This window comes from Nicotiana tabacum, chromosome 8 (genome assembly GCF_000715075.1).
Source record: "Nicotiana tabacum cultivar K326 chromosome 8, ASM71507v2, whole genome shotgun sequence".
Taxonomy (NCBI): Eukaryota; Viridiplantae; Streptophyta; class Magnoliopsida; order Solanales; family Solanaceae; genus Nicotiana; species Nicotiana tabacum.
The window spans coordinates 186,223,290-186,239,923 of NC_134087.1; the positions used below are offsets into that span (position 1 = coordinate 186,223,290).

Sequence of the window (16,634 nt, forward strand, 5' to 3'; positions counted from 1 at the left end):
TAAATGAGTTTGAAGTTTATTTGTCACAGGAAATTGATGAAGTGAATCGCGACGGCTACTTTAATATTTTGGAATGGTGGAAGGACAAAGAAAATACTTTCCGATTCTTTCAAGGATGACCCGAGACATTTTAACCATTCAAGCTTCAACAGTGGCATCGAAGAGCGCTTTCAGTCAAGCAAAACTTCAACTCTGTGATTATAGAGCGTCTATGAGGGAGAGCGTGGAAAATCAGTACTTTTTAGAGATTGGATCCGTTCGGAACGAAGAAATTTTGGACTTGCTGAATCACAACCAGAGGTAGACGAAACTTACGAAGAAATGCTAGCTGAACTTGCGGAGGATGCAGTTTCGCCCGGAAACGGTGATGAACCTGTTTCTTTTCTGCCACACCAACGGAAGTTCCTCCGAATCTTGAAGGATTTATGAAATTTGTAAGAGATACCGTGTAAAATTAATATGTAACTTGTATTTTGGCATATCTTAATTAACTTCTTTTTCTTCTCAATGGTGGTATTAGCACCTTGATTGTGCTCATTCCATTGGGGGAGGGGAGGAGGGGAGGAGACTAAGAAAGGTTGGGCCATATATGTTTTGTTAATGTTATAATAATAAAAATTATAATGCATTCCTTTGAATATCTCTTTACAATATTTTGAATTTCAAAAGTTGAATTAAAATTTTTTAAGTCACAACTATATAATATAATTTACAAGAAATTACCTTAGATAATTTTTTTTAAAAAAAAATTAGTCAGGCCCACTTAGGTCTGGGACCGACCCACTTAGCTCGGGATCATTAGTTCGTAGTCCCGATTCCGGTCCGGTTCCTACCAATAGCCCACGAAGCCCGCGCCCACATAGGACCGGCACACTTAGGACTAGCCCATGAGGCCCATTTAGGCTCGGGCCCGACCTGTTAGCCAGCCTTACTTTAGAGAAAGACAGGCATGAAATCTTGTCTTATTCTGTTGTGAAAGGACTTGCTTCAATTCACGTGCTTGATCACTTTCATACGTTGAGAAATTTTTTATTCCAATCGTTCGCCCCTCAAATCAAAGAATGCAAAACATATACATTGCAAATACAGAAATTTAGGATTTGAACTTACGGGTTCTAATTCAGAGTTCTACCATCTAGGTTTATAATCAATTGCTCGTACTTATTTACTGAAATTTTAACACACATAATGAATTTGAGCCAAAACTGTGGGGTTCGGATGAACCCATCACTTACGCTCTGCATCCTTCGAACACAGAAAATAATCATAGGATTGACTCCGCTGCTCATTCCAAACCTTATGTGTGTGATCTCATATATGCAATGGCGGAGTCAAGATTTTCAATAAGGGGAGTCAGAATATAAATAAGTAAATATATGAAAAAAATTAAAGGAAGTCAACATATATAAAATATGTATGAAACCTGGTCTTTTCTCGGTTCAAGACTCTCTCTTGAGTACACATGATAACTATGGCATGGTGATAAATGATTCCTAGGGGTATCATCTTGTTTTTTCCTATTCTAAAATTGTAAGTTCACTCGCCAAGTTATAATGATCGTATCTAATTACCAACAGCTGGAAAGACCAAGAATAACACATGACGAGACAACCAACAGCTTTAATTGGGAAGATGAGTGTAGACTATCAACTACCATTGCTGTTGGCATATTTATTGTAGTATCATGCATTTTGATATTTTTTTGTAGCCACCGGTTTTCGATCTTTTTCCCATTTCTAATAATCGTAAATGAGTAATTAACTACTACTCATAAATGGATTTGTTCGAACCGCAGAGTTACCGGGCGTAAAACAAAACAATGTTGATCAAGCATACTATGTATGTATAAAAAGATTGAAAAAAAGTCATTTCATTTCGACAAATTAAAAGACCCACATCTAAGTTCAATAGCTTTTTGGCTCGCTATCCCGATTATGATTTTCTTACCTAGAAGCAATTAGTTTCGAAAATAAGATTCTTACACTGACAAATTTTAAAGTTATAGAGAGGATCCGGTGAAGATCTAGTCGAAATGACATCAATAAGATTAGTTTTAGTACTCTATAATAAGTTATAAACAAATGTTTTTAGTGTTAACTACTTTTGTGAGTAGTTTCTCTAATAAACTAGAAAGGACAAATTAAAAGAAACATTAATTAATTTTTTACCTTGACATCCTCAAACATGTCTCTTAATTAAAGACATTAAATTAATTTGGTCAGTGAAATTATGGGCAGTTAGTAGTATTAGTTACGTAGGACATATTTCCTTTATTAATGACACATCCATTATATTAAAGTCCCCTCAGCTGCTAAAGTTAGTTGACAAGAAATCAATGATGAAGATTTTTCCATAATCCATATATATATATATATATATTCTCCAACCAGAAACATTTATCATAACCATATGAAATCCAATTTTCTATATTTTCATGCAATAAATACAATGAAGTATAGTCATACTACTCATAATTTATTCACCGACCTGGTTAGCTTTACCGATATTATTTATTTATTTATAAGGTGAAAGGCTCAAGAGCAGAACGTACATTGTGGAAAAAAATTAGAAATTGAAAGCTTTTGGATATACGAGAAAAATAATGATGAAAGTTAACGTGAAACGAATGACAGAGAAAGAAGAAGAAGAAGAAGAAACGTCGTTCCCTGTTAGCCCAACGGGGCAATACTTCACCAGCTCGGCATTGTCGATTTCAGTCATTTCTGTTTTGGAATCTGAAATTCCTATAGATGATTCTTGCACCATGACATTGCTCAAGGATGTTTTCCTCCCCATTAATCCTCGCTTCTCTTCTATTATGGTACGTTTTCTTTTCTTCTATTTGTTAGACATGCATATATGTTATGAGTTCAAGTTATTGAAGTAGTCATTAATGTCATTAGCGTAAAGTGTCTACATCATACCTCTTGAGGTGCATCCATTCTCCGAATCATACCTCTTTTCATGTGTTCCAATGCCTTACATTAGTTGAGATAATGCAATGGTTATTATGTGGTAATATGGTCAGAGGCAATCTTCATCTTATGAGTTAAAGGTTGAGTTAAGACCAAATCTATTCTAAGTTTAAATAAGTATTTATACAGACGATTTGGTTCGGTATTTTCAATTTTCTTTTTTTTTTTGTTGCTTAAAATCAAAATCATACTAAATTTTATTGTTTTTTACAATTAAAATTTAAAACCAAAATACAGTTTTTTTTTCATCGGTTTAAATCAATTTTCGATATAGGTTTTGACTTTGGAGTAGTAATTATGTTGGTTAGTACATGTAATATACCTTAATCACAATTAATGCATTTATAAACATAATTATTTAGCTAGCTAGACTTTTAATTAATTAGCAACACATCTTCAAGATTTTCTCTTTAAGTGCTAAAATTAAAGAAAACTAATTACCAAAATTTCTAAAGAAATTTAAAATTAAATAAGAATACCTACTATTTTTGTATTAATTAGCCATGAAATGCATTATCCTTTATTGCTCTTTTTTTCTTTAACTTTTTCCTTAATTACTTTTCCTTTTATTGGAGTAGGTGAGAGACAAAAATGGGGTTAAACAATGGAAGAAAGTGGAAGTGAAGTACAAAGATCACATAAATGTGCCAATTTTCCCAGAAGGAAAATCAAAAGAATTCTATGACAATTGCTTCAACGAATATTTAACCAAGATAGCAATGGAACAACTTCCACAAACCAGACCATTATGGGAAATTCATATATTCAAATACCCAACAAGTAAATCAGCTGGAAATTTAGTATTTAAACTTCATCATTCACTAGGAGATGGTTTTTCTCTAATGGGAGCACTTCTTTCTTGTTTACAAAGAGCTGATAATCCTTCACTTCCCTTAACATTTCCAGCATTTAATAGTAATCCAAATTCTGGAAATGATTATAAAAAGAGGTTTTGTACTAATGTTGCTCAAATGGTTTCTGGGGTTGTGAATACTTTCGTGGATTTTGGTTGGAGTTTATTGAAGAGTACTTCACTTGAAGATGAGAGGACACCAATTAGGTCTGGGGATGAAGGTGTGGAATTTCGACCTATTCATATTAGTACTATGGATTTCTCTCTTGATCATCTCAAGCAAATTAAGACTAATCTTAAAGTGGTAAGTCATTTTCTTTATATTTAATGTATCTTTTTTTAAATGAGTTATGTTATACATTGCTAGGGTATGCATTTTTTTACACTATCATGTTATCTTTATCTGTTGTATAGTAGATAATTTATTTTTGGGTGACTTAATAGTATATGAAATTATTTACGCTGATGATGTATAAAACTTAAACTCAAAATGAAACTTAGGGGACGTTTAATATAAGAATTGTGAAATTCTGCAAAAAAGTGAATTTTTATTCAAGTTGAAAATTAGAGTTGTGTTTGGAAATGAATACAATTTGGAGCTGTTTTTGAATTTTTGTGAGTGCTTTGGAATGAAATTTTTGAAAAATAACTTTTGGAAGTTTTTAAAATTCCGAAAACTTTCGAAATTCAACTTCGGGTGAAATCCGAAAATTTTATGGCGAAACAGTAATTTCGAACAAAAGTGAAAAATATTTCAAAAAAAATGAAATTCTTTTATGGCCAAACAGGCCCTTATATATATATATATATATATATATATATATATATATATATATATATATATCCACTTTAATTAATTTTTTAATTTTTTTCAGATATCAAGAAGGAATTAACTTTTTTTTTTCAAATATACTCTTGGATTAAAGAGCCTATGAGTATTTGTTATATTTCTAAAGAATAAATTAAGGTTAATATGATCAATTTTACTGTTATTAAATTAATGCTAAAAGGTGAATTCATTATTTAAATAATTCCTTATTATTTAATTGGTGTTTTCCTTATGATTGTATGTTATTACGCTAACCAGTGTAGTTGCAATTGAAAGTTAACTTTAATGCTCCAAGTTGTCAATTCATAAAAGAGGAATAGCTGGGTGATGGAAACTAGTGATATATAGTATTGCCCACAAAAGTATGAGCTTTAATATTTAGATTGAGGTATCAACCCTTATCTCTGACCTTTTATAAGCGTTTGAGTTATGGACATTACTTTATCTTTCTTTTCTTATAAAATAAATAATGATCGATTCAGTTACGCTATCTTTAGCTTGACTATATTTTAGCGGGTAAATATTAAAGGCGGATTCAGAATTTAAAGGTTATATGTTCTGATCTTATTATCACCGAACCCTGGCTCGTTTTAGTTACTGAATTTTTGCATATTTAATGGATTTTCTAAGACAAACAGAGGCGGATCCAGAGTATGACGAGCGGATTCACCGGAACGCAGTAGCTTTTACTCATACCTTGTATATATATTAAAAATTTATTATATATCTATAGATATTATATTCTGAACCCATAAACTATTGTATATTAACTCGGGATCGTTGTATAGAGGCACCCATAAACTTTAAATCCTAGATCCGCTTCTGAAGTCAAATATAGGATTTAAGCAAAAGCTATTTGGTTCGTCCAAACCCATAGCTACTACACTACCTCCGTACTGTCTCCCACCAGTACAGGTAACTCTACCATGAATGCCAGCTTATAAGACATTACTTTTATCTTTTTAAGGAGAATACATTGTCGGTAATTTTATCGAACTTTCTTTGCCTAGCAATTCTTGCCTAATAGAATTAACTGCCAGCATAGTTTATTGAAGCTTTCCTCGAAAAATGGCAATATGGCATTTAAGTTGCGTAGTGTGACCTGAAAATGGAGATATTAATGTTATATAGGACAATTCCATAACAACTTCCATGACTGACATTAACTGAATTCTTTCTTTAGTTGTTGCTCATCTTTAATGTGATCAGCACAATGAGAGGTGCGCTTTCATGCTATTACGACCATCTAAATTCGGAAAGAGTTTAAATTATGTGCATTCATAGTTATGACATTTTATATCATTAGGTAATTTTTTTTTATCTACCTAAATTTTAATACACTAATCAAGATACACACAATTAGCTTCGAAAATAGTCTCTCTATATGTTGACGATAGAGGATAATATTTGCGTACACACTATCCTCCTCGGACCCCACTTATGGAATTATACTAAGTTTTTTATTATTGTTATACAACAATATGTAACTCTTTTAATAATAGTAAATTGAAAGATAACCCGATTGAAAGTTTGCTATTACCATTTTTTATGCTGATTGTGTAAACATCATCTTTTATAATGTTAGAATTAGTAACTTCGAAATAATAAACAATAAGCTTTTGCAACACGTAGGTTGGGTTCACCGTATAAAAAATTATTTACATTGTCAATGAATATTGATATTATGCAGTATGCGCTACAAATTGAGAATTTTGCTTTTAAAAAATATTAATGGGATTTTTATATAAATAGCCGGCAAAATTCATTGTTTATTTTTTCTAGCAAATATACATAGATTATACACTAAATTTTTTTTAACAGTTCATCTTATACATAGACTATACATTTGTCGATTATTTTTAGTTTAAGCATTGGGTGAGCGCCTATTTAGATTAATTCTTCTATATTGTTTTTGTTGCAGACTATCAATGACGTTATATGTGGAGTATTATTCCTGGGAGTAAGATTATATATGGAAGAAATGAAGTATGAGGAGAAAAATGCAAATTCAACAGCATTGGTGCTACTGAATACTAGAAATATTGCAGGATACAAATCAGTAAAAGAGATGTTGCAGCCAAGCAATGAATCCAAATGGGGAAACCAATTTGCATTTTTACATGTATCTGTTCCAAAGCTTGATAAAGGAGAGTCCTCATCTAATCCTCTTAGCTTTGTGTCCAAAGCACAAGATGTTATCAAGAGAAAAAGAAACTCTGCTGCTGTTATTCTTACTGGCAAATTGCTTGATACCTTGCAAAAATACAGAGGCCCTGAGGTGAACTCTCCTTCTAATTATTGACTTTTTCTTCGTCTTACCTTTTTATTTTTATTTTTTTAATAACGGTGGTGTCATGCAAAATGCCTGTACCTCAAGCATTTCACCGGGTAAATGCTATCTTCTATCAAAAATTAGTTATAGATAACCTCTATGCGAAGATTTTTGCCCCTGCCGTTATCCATCTAAATATATCCATCCCTCCATCTAATGGACCCATTTTGGTAGACACATGGCAGCATTTTAAACACCTAAACCATTTTTTCCCTAATATCCAAATCCACCCGATCCAGCACCAAACCCGAAATACACCCCAGAAACCTTCCAATAGTATAACGGGGGCTACGTATAACTTATTTATGATATTAGAGGGGTACATCTAATCCTTTTTTTTAATAATTTTTTAGATGAAATGGTCAGTGGAAGAAATCACCAAACTTTCTTTTACCTCTGCTGAGATTTGAACTCTAATCTCCCTTGGCTTTCATCCTACTTCATTAACAGTTAGGCCATGTTTTTTTGTGCAAACTTTTTCCTAGTGTTATTTTCCTCAATCTTTTGAGCTAGTGTGGTTGAAAAACAAACAGGAACAGAATTTTTTTTGACATTTTGGGTTGTTGGTGTTATGTTATAGGTAACGGCAAAATACATCCACAGCACGTTAAAGAACTCAAGCATGACAATATCAAACATGATTGGGCCTATGGAACAAATGGCTTTGGCAAATCATCCATGTAAGGGCTTGTACTTTATGGTGGTTGGTGTTCCTGAGGTATAATACATTACTTCCTTGTCATTTCACTATGTTACTGTAATAAAAGTTTTACACTGTCAATGTAATTTAACTCGTTATAACAAATTACTTGACTTATTTTTCAAATTATTTATTATATTACATGTAATTACCTTTTAAACGTCGTGACTGCAGAGTTTAACCATAACAATGATGAGCTACATGGGAAGGTTAAGGGTGGCAGTGGGAACAGAGAAGGGACTCGTTGATCCTCACAAGTTCAAGTCTAGCATTGAGAATGCATTTGATAGCATTTTCAAAGCTGCTGTCCCTTCCAAACCTGCAAATTAATCCTTAAAAATGTGAATGTTGTTGTTGTTGTTACGTTGTTGTTCTTTCCTATGTTGTGCAACCCTCCAAAATGTTGCATCACTGATGTCAGATCTTCCAATAATATATTACTTTTGGAGGATCTGACACATACCACATTTCTGGAAAATCCGAACAACATAGGTTCTTTCTTCATTTTCTGTTCTTCAGAAGAAGAACAAAATCATGAGCTTATCTGATTTGTAATTTATCTTTTAAGCATTGGAAATTGCTCTGTAAAGCTTTACAGGCATCTTGTATTCATTTGTTAATTGTGTAATTTTCTTTTCCATTCTACTTGTATTCTTTTATAGAAAAGAAAAACGATTTGATAATATGCATACAAACTTCTTCTTTTTTTTCATTCAGAGTTATTCATATCACATTTTCAGCTATAATAAATACGACCTTAAGAAATTTCATACACTTTTTTGAAAAATGACATTATATAGTCGCTTTCAAAATAATAGCTGCAAAAAAATATATTTTTTGTAATTATACAAGTTTTATACACTATTTTGACAATCGAATATAAATAGTTTCTTGCGCGGGTTAAAAATGAAAAAATCCCCTTTCTTTTCTTCAAATATTATCCATTTTCTTTGAAATGAAACTATCCCAACTCATTCATTTGTCCTCACGAAATCCATTTAAATGACTGTGGGCCTAGTACACTGAGAGCCCAGTTCTCCGGCCATTGGGCTATGTGCCATACCCTCCAAAACAGTAGAAATGGCGTGGGATTGCCACTTTCTAACATGGTATTTAGTTTTTTATTCAGTATTTTTAATGCTGAGCAAAAATAGCTACTACTCTATTAAAATTGATATGAAAAGACGTTTTTACTCTTTCTTCATGAGTGTTGTGTAAATATTAAGGACATAGTGTCCTTAATATTTACACTATATACATGAAGTTAAGGACGTCATGTCCTTAACATTTACACTGCACATATGAAGTTAAGTATATCATGTCCTAAAGTTTAACAACGGAAGGTGCAAATACATGACACTTTGTCCTTAATATTTACATAGCATTCATGAAGCTAAGAACATCATGTCCTTAATATTTACACAACACTCATAAAGTTAAGGACATTATGTTCGTAACATTTACACTGCACATATGAAGTTAAGGACATCTTGTCCTTAACATTTACACTGCACATATGAAGTTAAAGCCATGAGGTCCTAAAGTTTAACAACAGAAGGTACAAATACTAGTTAAGGACATTATGTCCTTAACATTTACACTGCACACATGAAGTTAAGGACGTCATGTCCTTAACATTTACACTGCACATATGAAGTTAAGGACATAATGTCCTAAAGTTTAACAACGAAATGTGCAAATACATAACACTTTGTCCTTAATATTTATACAACATTCATGAAGTTAATGACACTATGTCCTTAATATTTATACAACATTCATGTCTAGCACATTGTATTTTTGTCCGGGCGGGTAAAAATTTATTAAGCACTGGCTGAAGAGTAAATACATTTTAAACAGTGGTGAAAGAGTAAAGACACCTTTAATTAGTAGCTAACTGTGCACTTCCTCCCCCCTCCCCCCGAAACATGTGTTTTGTTTTACCAAACGGTATTTATCACACCCAAAAAAAATCATTTGAAAGTGATAAAGATGTGTTTTTTAAAGAATAAATTTTTAAAAGTAATTTATTTGGGCTCGCTCGCATATATCAATAAAGCATATTACATCAATGCATCCTAAAATTCTTTGCCCAAATCATCCTACGATGACACCCTTCTCAAATTATAGCTAATCCACAAGCATATCCTAGTTCAGGAATTACAACAACACATGCCCATATGACCCGATCATTAGGGGTGTCAATGGTTTGGTTCGACCGGTTATTGTATAAAATCTATACCATTTCAACTTTTTAGTTATTCTATTATGTATAACTAAAATTAGACTTTTGATAATAGGTGAATTTAACTATAATTAGGCCCTAAATAACCACCTTCTTGTATAGTTTGGATGATAAAAGTGATAACAAAATGCTCTTATTAGTGTTTTTCATGCTTTGCAGGTTATATATGACCAGAGAAGGCTATGGAGTACTTTTGGGATCAAATATGGAGAAAAAGAGGCCGATCGTAAAATTCCGTCAAGTAAACCACGCGAAACAACTCAAGTCAGAACTGAAAGAGTACTATCGCGGTTCCACCGCAACCGCGGCAGAACCGCGGTAGAAGATCCGTGCAAACAAAGTGAGAATTAGAGAGCATGTTTGGCCGCGGTTTGACCGCGACCGCGGCAGAACCATGGAGGAGGCGGAGAACTTCAGGGACTAAAGTGCAAAATACGGGATTTTTAGCCCAAAACCCTATTTTAAATACTAGACTCCGCCCAAGAGAGGCATGTATTGTTTTTAGAGAGTATTTTGGCAAGAAGAACAATTGTGAGAGATCACTCAAAACATCTTTCTTCTTTTCTTTATTTGTCTTGCAAGGTTTATGATGAATATTGTTTTAGTTTGTTTACCCATAGTTATGAGTAGTTAAATCCTTTGTTTAAGGTATTGATGGAACCTATTGGGGGATGAACTTCTTGTTTATGTGAATACAAATTGCTAGTCTCAATCTTTATTTGTTCAACTTTGTGTATGTTGTAGTTAATTGACAGGATCATCAATTAGATGTGCCTATTTAGTGTGCATAACTCGGGAGAGAGTGCATATTTAGGTTATTGTTGAACAACACCACTCCCAAAGTATAAGAGGGATCTATAATTGCGGGTTTAAAGGCGGGATTAGGGATAACGAAGCCTTGAGTGCAATCTAAAGTGAACCGTGTTAATTAGAGCTAGCTAGTGTATCTCGGGAGAGTGCATTGAGTATATTACTGTGATTACTCGGGAGAGATTTACGGTAAGATAAGCGTTCATGATTGATAGAGAGGTGTTGGTCAATTTGTATGAAGCATAAACAGAAGGGATTCCATCAATAGGGGAAGTCATTACCTTAGCGTTTTCTCATTATTATTTACAACCTTAGCATCCTTAGTTTACAGCTGTTTATTTACTTGCAATTTTAGTTATTAAAGACACCATCAACTGCGATTCAAACGTTTGGGGAAATTGGCTCTCAAGAGTTTAGTGGGTCTAAAGATAGTGATTGATAGGTTAACTCTATGTGGATTCGACTCTGGGCAGAATACTCAGGTTATATTTGCAACGTCCGCAGGGTCCTTTTTATAAGGCATAGTTGGGCGTGATCAAATTTTCAAATCCGTCCTAATCATATTGGTTTCTCTTCGGTATCAATACGGTTCGGTTTGGTTCGATTAATTTTTGGTATTTTATTAAATGTCATGTAAAAGTCACTAGTAGAAGTATAATGCAATAACAATATTCTTTTATAGGACTTAGCAAAACTTTCTAGACATTTTTATTGTTTAAAGGGTGATGAAATAAAAATTTATGAAAGATGGCCAGAGTATAGATCCATAAACTATTCTACAACAACGTAAAAGAAACCAATCAAAGACAAAGAAAATATAAATCGCACGAATGGAAAAATATTAACCAAGCTAGGACTCAAGGATAAAGTCTATAAAAGATTAAATATTCAAAAAGATAAATCTAAATTATACAAAAGGAAACATATTCAATCCCGCGAGACGGTGTTAACGACAAGCTGGAGGTTTGGAGACATACCCTTGAGTCTATGGGTTTTCAAGTTGAGTAGGACTAAGACAGAATATCTGGAATGCAAGTTCAACGCCGAGTTGGGGGAAGTGGGCATGAACGTAAGGCTTGGAGCACAGGTCATCCCCAAGAGAAGTAGTTTTAAGTATTTTGGGTCGATTATCCAGGAGGACGAAGAGATTGATGAGGACTTCATACACCTTATAAGGGTGGGTGGATAAAATGGAAGTTAGCATCAGGAGTTCTGTGTGACAAGAGAGTGCCAACGTTACTCAAAGCTAAGTTCTATAAAGTTGTGATTAGACCGGCCATGTTGTATGGGGCAGAGTGTTGGCCGATTAAGAACTCTCATATTCAGAAGATGAAAGTGATAGAATAAGGATTTTGAGGTAGTTGTACGGGCATACTAGGATGGATAAGATTAGGAATGAAGTTATTCGGGAGAAGGTGGGCTTGACTCCTATGGATGACGAGATACGGGAAGCGAGACTCAAATGGTTCGGGCACGTGTGGATGAGGAGCCCTGATGCTCCGGTGAGGAGATGCGAGAGTTTGGCCTTGACGGGAACGAGAAGAGGTAGATGGCGGCCTAAGAAGTATTGGAAAAAAGTGATCAGACAGGACATGGCGTTGGTGTAGATTTTCGAGGACATGGCCCTTGATAGGAAGGTGTGGAAGTCGAGCATTAGGGTTGTAGGTTAGGACGTAGTTGAGTTCGGGGGTGAGGCTAGTTCGATAGGGGTGGCCTTAGACTTCTAGGGGTTGATGTTGTGTTCTCACTATCCTTACATTTTTTATAGCATCAACTATTTTCTAGTTCTTATGATGTTGTTATTATTTCTTTGGTTTCTGTTTGATGATACTAATATATTGTCCCTTCCCTTCTCTTCTGGTCTTTTCCGTCTTCTGGAACCGATGGTCTTTCAAAAACAGTCTCTGTACTCTGTAGGGCTAGGGGTAACTTATGCGTACACACTACCCTTTTCAGACTCCACTTGTGATATTTTACTGGGTCGTTGTTGTTGTTGAAATATATTCAATACATTATAGTTTGCTATTCATAATCGCTAGAATACTTTGTGCCTTGCTAATGAAGATGCTTGAAATAATTTTGTTTCAACAGAAGTAGCATAATAGGTTTTAGGAACTAGAATTTTGAGTTTAATTACTTGTTGGCTTGTAACTGTTTTCATAATTCCAAGTCCCAAAGAGAAATTTAATATTTTATTATTTTTAAACTTACTATATAAATATATTTTTCAGATATAAATTTATTCTGTTGGTTCAGTATTTTTTCGATTTATTTTTATAAAATAAAAAACTTATCCTAATTATCGGTACAATTATAGATTTATATAAAAACATATGATTTGTTTTTTTAAAAAAAACTAAAAATCGGTTCGGTGCGGTATGGTTTGATCGGTTTGGTTAGTTTTTAAATATCCATTGACATCCCTACTGATCGTCGATGGTAGACTCCCCACTTGGCTTAAAGCCACAAGCACATCATCTGATAACCCACAATACACTTCCTTCTTAACTACCATGGTTTCATATTGTTATCCAGCTGAATCTCCTCATAAGCTCATGTATTACTAGTTATCACACCTTACAAACTATCTGTCGAGTGCATATACATCCTTATGATAGTCGTAAGAACTTTATCAAGTGATTCAAACTCTAATTGTAGCACATACATTCCACCTGAGAGAAGGAAACTCTTCGTGGAAACCCCAAAATAATCACACAACCATATCCACTTCATTCCACAAATAAACAACTGAAAGATCCACCAATACATCCACATCTCAAGACTGCATGGTACATCAAGATGATAATCAAACATCCATATTCCCTTTGGAATCTCAAGAAAATCCTTCTCGCCACATCTAAACCATCTAAGTGTAGTCCTCAGTCATATAATACTTATCACATAGCTATCTTTCCACTCATTGACATCAATCCCACTTTCGGGGGACACTACCGGATATAAGAGCCCAAAATCACATGCTAAAACAACTGAATCTGCCGAGCCAATGATGCGGTCTAAACTTGGACACAAGTTCTATAGACTAGCCTACCTTCACAACACAAAAACACGTCTTGCACCTCATCCACGACATCATAAGCCGTCGGTACACAATTGATATTGAGTACTCCACATTGCACCCGAATTGAAGAGAAAAGAACTGAATATCTAGGCTTCAAACTGAAACAAAGTCACACGATAGGAATGAGAAGAAATTAACAGTTTTTCTAGATGCCCTATAGCCCCTCGAATATAAGTATGGACATCATATCGATCCACAAGACTCTACTAGACACTTACTCATGACTCGTAGATCCTACGAACCTAGAGCTCCGATACCAACCTGTCACAACCCAAAATCTAAATAAGTTGTGATGACACCTAACTTAACATGCTAGGTATGCCAACTAATAAACCTTCATCCAAAATAGAAATCATCAAATACATAATAGTATAAGAATGTGAAAATTAATACAACTATCCTAAGAATTGGTAGTATAATCCATGGACAACTACAAATAAGAATGCAACTCTGATATTTATAGAGAAGATATGCAAAATCTAGCTACCGATCAGTTTTTTATAATTCGTGTGTACGTCATCAAGGAGAAACATGAGAGGACGACCCCAGGGGGATAGATCCTTATCCACATTTTGCATGGACAACTCATGTGTTATATAACTCAACCCCTACGGATCACTCATGTGCTTTCAATCCAGTCTATCTCACACAAAAACCATATACAAGAATATATATATATATATACGGACAACGTATATCAAATCACATACTCTTGGACTAAAAAATAGTATGTTAAGGTATATGTATGTGCAAAGTGTACGATTACAGCTCAGCTAAGACGGGTAAGCCATACAATAACGAGTATCATATTCAAATAGGAAATCAAAACATACACATGATCTTTAGCATCATTCAATGAGTTCACGTAGTCATACAAACATAGAACGTATAATAGCAGAAAACACAGTATAAAAAATAGGCATGATACAGCCTTAAGACTATCCCGAACATGGATAAACCCGGTACACGCACATACGATCGTCACCTCACATGAGGAAAATTTTCCTCAAACCAAAGCTAGGCAAAACACTTATCTCATCAAGATTAGTCTTCAACCTCAAATCGCGTGAAAACCTTGTTCTAGCCCTAAACCCTCCAATCACTTAAATCCAAGCCAAACATCATCCAAGGAAGTCAAACGATACTTAGAAAGCAATCCCAATCAATAAAGCTTTGATCTTTAATAAATCTTCAAAAACTCAATAAAATTCAATTCGGGCCCGCGTATCTTCTGAAACCAATGCCATATCTCGATGACCCATAACCTGTCGATTCCAAATATATAATTAGTTTTCAAAATCGAGTTCAAATCGGTACTCAAATCTCTAAAATATACTCTCTTAAAGTGTGGATAAAAATCCTGAATATCCCTTCAAAATTTCATGTTTTAAGTGTAGAAACCCATAGGGACTCATGATATATAATTAAAATCAAATAAAAACTACTTACCCTAAAAATATGGGTGAAATCTATCTCCAAAATCGCCTCTTTCCGAGCTTCAAAATTTAAAATAGTGAAAATGAGCTCGAAATCCCGAAATTGGACAACTTAAATCACTGACACCAATTAAGCTTTGCGATCGCACGGTCGCGATGCATAAATCAATATTGCCTCATGAACGTCCTACACAAACGCGACCTAGACTATGCGAACGCAAAGGCCAACTGGTCTCTCCACTTCGCAAACGCGATGGTCTAATTGTGAAGGCATTAGCTAGCTCCTCAACACTCCGCCAACGGTTATTATATTGATCCCTAATTATTTTTTCTAAAAATGTTAAAAGTCGAATGAAATTTCCGAAAAGAATTTATACCAAACAAAAAAAGGAAGTTTAAGAAAGATAATTTTAGTCCATTAATAAAAACGTTACGAAGATCTTCAAGAGAAAAATAAATCTCAGCAATAAAAAAGTGGCTAACTCAACAGTTATTATATTGACCCCATCAATCGAGAAACGTATTAAATGAATTGGAGTTCTCAAGCAATTTTACAAGTAAGTGGTCCATAACTAGACTAACATCCTCGACTTTCTTTGGTTTTGACGCCTCAAATTGAAAGGAAAAAAAAAGGTATAATCACTTTTGATCCGCGCTAAAAACTATTTATATTTGGTAGCCGAAAAAGTGAATAAAATTTGTATATAACATACAAAAAATATACCAAATTTATACATTTTATTGACTATTATTTTTATAGAGGCCATACAATATCATTTTTCCAAAAAGAAAAAAGTACTCTTTTGTTGAATTCCTTCCTCCTTAACAAAGTTCACTAGAGGGAATCCTTCCGTATCAGGTCTTGGAAATCAAAAAGGGAGGGAGAAAACGCAGAAAAGAAGAATGCTCAGGAAAAAAAATTGAATGCGGTGAGCGTGGATCGAACACGCGACCTTCAGATCTTCAGTCTGACGCTCTCCCAACTGAGCTATCCCCGCGAATAAATGTTATGCACCAGCCGGGAATCGAACCCGGGTCTGTACCGTGGCAGGGTACTATTCTACCACTAGACCACTGGTGCTTGTTGCTTTTGACTCCAGCTAATAACTATATGATTATTTTACTTAAAACGATGACCCATGCCAACAAAGAATGAAGTACACCACATCAATTCACACTAATGTAGGTGATTAAGTTAGTTAGAAAACCAAAATGCCACTATTATTGGAAGCAAGATTATTAGTTAATGAAGAAATGACTACCTTTGCATATATTCATTCACAGTTCTCTAAAAATTTGCGGACATACTCATGGCCTAAGTAATTTCGTTTATCCAAGGAAAGGTGATGATTTTGATTTTTTTTTTTGCATGAAT

General features: G+C 34.2%; 1 protein-coding gene and 2 non-coding genes across 3 annotated transcripts; 1 reads left to right on the forward strand and 2 right to left on the reverse strand.

Moving 5' to 3' along the window:
- The first annotated feature begins 2,394 nt into the window (after positions 1-2,394).
- Positions 2,395-8,378, forward strand: LOC107812397 (wax ester synthase/diacylglycerol acyltransferase 4). Its single transcript, XM_016637489.2, has 5 exons — positions 2,395-2,821; positions 3,554-4,132; positions 6,579-6,935; positions 7,570-7,707; positions 7,864-8,378. The coding sequence occupies exons 1-5, from the start codon at positions 2,603-2,605 to the stop codon at positions 8,017-8,019; spliced, it is 1,449 nt and encodes a 482-aa protein (XP_016492975.2). The 5' UTR covers positions 2,395-2,602; the 3' UTR covers positions 8,020-8,378.
- Positions 8,379-16,184: 7,806 nt separating this feature from the next.
- TRNAF-GAA (transfer RNA phenylalanine (anticodon GAA)) lies at positions 16,185-16,257 on the reverse strand. The gene has a single exon. It is a non-coding gene; the product is annotated as a tRNA-Phe (tRNA).
- A 12-nt stretch (positions 16,258-16,269) lies between these two features.
- On the reverse strand, positions 16,270-16,340 carry TRNAG-GCC (transfer RNA glycine (anticodon GCC)). The gene has a single exon. It is a non-coding gene; the product is annotated as a tRNA-Gly (tRNA).
- Between the last annotated feature and the right edge of the window lie 294 nt (positions 16,341-16,634).

Excerpts from the sequence above, each read along its gene's own strand:
- LOC107812397 (XM_016637489.2), top strand. The coding sequence starts at position 2,603 with ATGATGAAAGTTAACGTGAAACGAATGACAGAGAAAGAAGAAGAAGAA. Across the intron at positions 2,822-3,553 it reads CTCGCTTCTCTTCTATTATG|GTGAGAGACAAAAATGGGGT; the intron begins GTACGTTTTCTT and ends TTATTGGAGTAG. Across the intron at positions 4,133-6,578 it reads TTAAGACTAATCTTAAAGTG|ACTATCAATGACGTTATATG; the intron begins GTAAGTCATTTT and ends TTTTTGTTGCAG.